Here is a 5,778-nt window from a genome sequence, read left to right as displayed (position 1 = left end):
ACGCTGATACATGAGCAGTGTTCTATCCAGTTAGACAGAAATTGCTGCAGGAGGAAGGAACCGTGTATGAATCTAGACAGGGGAAAAATAAAACAGTATAAACAGTAGATGTAAAATGCATTGGAAGACAAGAGGTATTTATTAAATACAAATTGCTTCTCGGCACTAGAAAGATAATAATAATACTCAGCAACTGAAGGCTAGAGGGAGGATGATATGCACCTTTGATGTCTATCTTTTGCCCACTTTCTTGTTCTTTAGCACAATTTGGCTGCAAGAATCCAAATGCAGCTACAAAATGAGAGAACACCACCAGTGAAATGAGTGCTCTGAACATGGGCATTTTCAACATGCTCTTGGAGGGCACGTATATCTTTCTTTACATCTCATTGGCCTAGTCAGCTCCCAGCCATTCAGATGTTTTAAACTTTCACAGCTTACAGAAATAGCATTATATAAAAATAACAGGAACAAGGCTATTGAGTTAGGTACAAGGTTTGTTAATGATGTGCAAGAATACAAGTGAAAAGCAAAATCCTGAACGTACAGGCTATACCTGAAAGCTGCACATAGATCCAACAGTATAATAGAATCCACTTTACATAAAGGGTTTTCATCCACTGTAAGAAATGATTGTGTTGACCTGTGGTAATACCACAATGATTTTAAAGGCCCAGAGTACATTCAAAGTCTAAGAAGGAGATCAATAACTTTTTAAAATGTTTCGAGGACAAATTGATTTTAAGTAGTGGGGAGGGACTTAGGAGAAGTGTTAAACATAGCTAAGTGATAGCTGGTTTTAGGCAATGACTAGGACATTGGTTCTGTGCCATGTGAGCTATTTGGAAAGTCATTCCATTGGAAAATATTTATCTTCATGTATTAATTAAAAGGAAGAAATCATAAAGAAAACAAAAATATTTTTTCATGAGATTTTATTAGACTGAGTACCTGTCTTGGGAACTACTGATCAAAACTCTCAGCTGTAGGTGAAAAATCAAGTGTGTTATGTTGAACATAACTGAAATAACTTGCATTTTGTTTTTAGACTAACTCAAGGGGATCAAATTTCAGATTGTCTGTTTTACTGCAAATGTAGGCACTTTGAAATCTACTGTCCTTCCAATTTGCTATTGGGCAGACGGCTGCAGTGAGTAAACTGCGCCAGACTCAGTGAGACTGTGGCCTGACGCCATTTGTGACCCACAACTTTGAAAACTACTTCTGAACAGACATCAGTGCTATACAATTGTGTAAATATGTTTCATGAATGAGAAATCTGAATCCCTTTTACATTTTGGTAACATGCTAGAGCTAACAGCACGTCAGTTGATGTCCATATTCATATGGTATCAGTCAGTAAAAAGTCTTAAAATTATATGCTATTTTGTAAATAGGATTACTTTATAATTTTGGTCTTGTTAGGATGTTAGGACTAAATATGTTGACTTCAAGTACTGATTACAACAAAGCAAAATTAATCATTACTATTATGCTTCAAAGGAGCATAGATAGTACAATTAGCTGCTTTTTCAGTCCTTCATCTGGCTCCTCTGTGAAACTCTGCAAGTGTGATACTTTTTAATTCTATGAGATTGAAATTAATCTCCAGTATCCACAAAATAGCATTTTTGTATCTTTTGCTCATACTCATGTCCTGATGAGACTATAACTTTAAACATCCCATGAAATCCAACGTTGTAAAGGTTAAGTGAAAGGCATAAAAGGGCAAAAGAGGTTGTCAAAGTACAAAACAAACAAAACTTTCCTTCTCTTGTACAGCTTTTCCTAGTTACTGTTTCAGCATGGTGGGCCAGATTTGAAGTAGCAACACTGTGACTGTTTCCAGTATCCCTCACTTTGCTTGCGTTTATGGATTTGAGGTAAGTCTTCTGTATCATCTAGGGAATAAATGACTACCCACGACTGAAGACAGTAGAGGTGTTTTAGTTTCTGAAAGGCAATAGCAAGTCTAGCAGATATTATTGACCAAGGCTATTGAGATAGTTGGCCATGGCCTCAGCATCTACCTGCTGAATAAAAAGCAGCAGCAGCAGCATTAGCAGAAGACACGCAGGTTTAGAGCAACAGAAGGCATGGCAGGAAGCAAAACTAAGAGACAGCAACAGTAAGACAAAGTACATATAAACTTTTAATGAATTAACCTTACAAAAGACAATAGCTTCAAAACATTTGACACGTTTGTACAAAACTATTCCAGCATTGTTAGTTCTCTCTTCAGAAAGAATGCCAGCAAGCCACCCAACGTGTCCCTGGCTATGAGATGCAACTGGTGATCACATCCAAATCATGTGTGGACAGAGTAAACTTATTTACAAATACCGTATACTTTAATACCAGATTAGTGGATGCTATTGGGGAGCGACTGTTTTTTCCAGAAAACACCATGCATCAGGAAATAGTATGCACCCCTAGCTTTATTGCCTTTTTTCCCCACATTTGTCACTAACATCTCTCTTTAGTCCTTTCAGGATGTGTTAATCCTTCTGATTCCTATTCTTTCTTTTCTTGTCTTTGAATAACAGTGCAAGTAGCAGTACAATCTTCCAGTCCTATAGCGCACATCGCCACTGTCCTTGAACATAGGAATATCAAGGTGCAAAATGATGGCTCATGGGACTATTCTGCAGCCATATTAAAATAAGTGCCACATACCAGAAAATAGCACGCATGTTAAGGGCCAAAATGTAGTTAAAAAGTGCGTGATACTTTCCTGAAAATATGGTATCGATGACACATAAAAACATCTTCAAGATGCCACGTTCCCTTGTGAAAGGGATCTTGTCATTTCAGTATGTACAAAGTATGTCTTCAATTCTCCTTTTCCTTTTACATTTATTATTCCTCTGCAAGTGCTCATGTACCCAAGTGTTTGCAGGACGTTGTTCGTCTCCTCTGTAACCTGCAACAATACAGTAATACAACCACTGTTGATAACAAAGCAAAGTAGAATCCTCTTCCAGAGTATGAAGAGAACACATGCTCTGTGCAATTAAAAGGGTTTTGCTATAATGCTTACAAGGCCTTTGAGCATCTTAAGTGAGGTTTAAGCACCTGAGCTTTCAAGTAGTCTGTTGCTGGATGCTCACTGTAACCACTTACATCAAGTATCAAATCTGGTGTAACCACTTCTGTACCTAGTGCTGCAGAGAGCTTGTAGATACACAAATGGCACTAGGAACAACATTCTTCCTCACAGACCATTTTTCTCAACTTCAGGAGCCTAATTTCACTTCAGTAGACCTAAGGTTCCCCATCTTTTTACAAATAATAGGCCATGTAAATGAAGTCATATAAGACATTAGCAGCACCTATCAGAGCTGCTGTTGCCAGTTTCTCACGTAACTGCCAGTGAACCCAACTTTAGGCCATTCTGTCACTTTTGGTGGAAGCCCACTAGGACAGAGCTTGTTCAACAACATCAGTTGTCTCAGACTGTCTGTGTTTCTTTGTGAAGCAAGCAACTGTTTGTAGATGTCATTGCTTTAACATTACTTCTGCTTTTTGTTGGTAACTTTGCTTTTCCATTATTTAGTTCTGAGTAGTCTCAGTCATAGGTCTGGAGTGCTCTCAGTCGCATGCTGGGATCCCAAAGTGCTAGCACATGCTTAAAATGGGATCTCTGAGTATGGAATCACTGGAAAGACAGAAAATTGAAGGTGTTTCTATACAAGTCTATCTATAATCTATACAGATAATAATCTACAAAGATTATTAATCACATGATTCATTACAAGGGAATTTCATGATTCCTTTATGGATTTAACTTGATGTACAGCAGTTACAATAATTTCCTTTATTTAGAAATAAATAACATCAGGAATACCCTTCAGAGATCAGGTAGCTAATATTTTATGAGTTTAGAAAGTCACAGAATAGAAATGTGATTTCCCTCGAAATCTCTCTTAATTTAGGGATGCATTTCCAGGCAACCCATGACTTCCTGCACTTTATTCCTCTGAAGGGTCAAGACAAATTTTGATTCTCCTCATGTTTTCCCTATAATTTGAATTCTTTACTTAGCTACAAAACACAGACCTGTTTAGTGTGCAAATGTATGATGTCTTTTCAAGAACGAAACTCAAAGGAGTAAGACAAATTCTAGCACAAAACCAAGACTTACCTGTATTTTATCTAATACACCAGTGCTGTCCATCCTGCTGGCCACATTTACTGTATTGCCCCATATATCATATTGTGGTTTTTGAGCTCCAATTACTCCAGCTATTACAGGTCCATGGTTGATACCTGGAAAACATCAGAACTTAACATTAGGAATGAAGATCCACCAAATGAGGACACACAGTCCATCTCGCAACATAACACCTCAATGAACATAGTATTTGGCACAGCTGAAGAGTGAGTACAGCAGCAAACAGTCTGTTCACAATAGTTTTATCAACCATTTACAGCAGGTGAATGCTAGTTACAAAAATTTCCAAAGTCAGTTCATCTAATTTTAATTTCACAGCTCCCTTCCATCCTGAGTAAATTTCATATTTTCAACTATTGCCACCCTAATAACCTGCTACTGACTTTATTAGCTAGCATGAGGAACACACTGTGGGAGAGCAGCAGCTTCTGGGAAAACAGACAGGTAGGAATTTATTTTCATTTCTGCTTGTAGTGAAAAGGGCCTCTCCTCTGCAACTGCAACAGTTGATGGCAGAATCAAACTACCTTTACAGAATCCTTTGCTTCTTAAGTGCAGAATAAACTAATGCAAATGAACTGAAGGAGTTTGAAGCCTTGTTCTGAAGGCTGGATAGACTACAGAATGGTCTTAAATAACTGCGATACAAATAAATGTATTCAAACAATTCGATTATGCATGGAGTAGAACAATGTAGTATAGCCTCTCATTAGACTCTGGGCATTTTGTATCTTGCACTCACTTTGTAACCTGCGCTACATTTGTACAGAGAGTGAGTTGTACTCTGTTAGTAGGAAAGGAAACCAGAAGGCAATACCAAAAGCACTATCATTAACCAGCATCAATTGCACTGTGGTTGTAACTATATATACACCAATGAGCAGGAAAGCCAAGTTAGATCTAGTGAGAAATAAACCCTGAACGAGTCATAACTGACTTCTATTAATTTGTTGACAGAAACCATCACTAAGGATATATATATAGCAAAATGAAAGTGTGACTGTAGGACGGAGAGGGATCTCAGAGCTGGCTCATCTAATGTGTAACATAGCAGCACGGGCTAGCAACCACACTACAAGCCCACTTGGAAACTTTGGAAAAAGTGACTGTAGAAGTTAAATTCAGAAATTTGGGACAATGTGCTACCCTAAAAGATGTCAGAGAGAACCTGATAAATACTTGTCTAAGTGCTTGTGATTAAATGCACGAAGGGACTTGGGTCTTGCAACACTCTGCATTAACAACCAGGCCATGGGAGTGTCTTTCTACTTCATGACATCCCATGTGTAGAAAGCACTAGGGACCTAAGAGTAGAATCTACAAATCCATCTGCTGGGTAGTCTAAGCTGGCTAGTAGGGAATACTGAAGAGATGTGTGTGGCATACATTCTGCCATGGTCTAGAAATTAGGTCAGCGTGGTGGGACTTTCCTACAAAATAAAATGGGCAGGAGGACACTTTTATTTTTTGTACCTCCTTCTTGAGCCACCACTGCTGATGGCTTGAGTAATACCTCAGGGGCTGAAGACCCAGCTTCAGATCCCTTCTTCTTCGAGGAGACTTCTACCTGTATCTCTTGGGAATGTGTTCTGGTCACCCATGCA

The 5,778-nt window shown here is 38.5% G+C and overlaps 1 protein-coding gene across 1 annotated transcript in view; it reads right to left on the bottom strand.

The window, feature by feature from the left end:
* Positions 1-2,128: 2,128 nt before the first annotated feature.
* The window catches only part of LOC103810557 (adenylate cyclase type 2-like), a 13,943-nt gene continuing 10,293 nt past the window's right edge, over positions 2,129-5,778 (bottom strand). Inside the window, exons 5-6 of the mRNA XM_009083464.1 lie at positions 4,145-4,269; positions 2,129-2,923 (exon numbers count right to left, since the gene is read on the bottom strand). Of these exons, the coding sequence (XP_009081712.1) occupies positions 2,771-2,923; positions 4,145-4,269 (278 nt within the window). The 3' untranslated portion in view covers positions 2,129-2,770. The remainder of the gene's footprint in view (positions 2,924-4,144; positions 4,270-5,778) is intronic.

The sequence above is a fragment of the Acanthisitta chloris genome, unplaced genomic scaffold (genome assembly GCF_000695815.1).
Source record: "Acanthisitta chloris isolate BGI_N310 unplaced genomic scaffold, ASM69581v1 scaffold9781, whole genome shotgun sequence".
Classification (NCBI taxonomy): Eukaryota; Metazoa; Chordata; class Aves; order Passeriformes; family Acanthisittidae; genus Acanthisitta; species Acanthisitta chloris.
The sequence above is the reverse complement of the archived record's forward strand: the minus strand, read 5'-3'. Positions and strand labels throughout refer to the sequence as shown.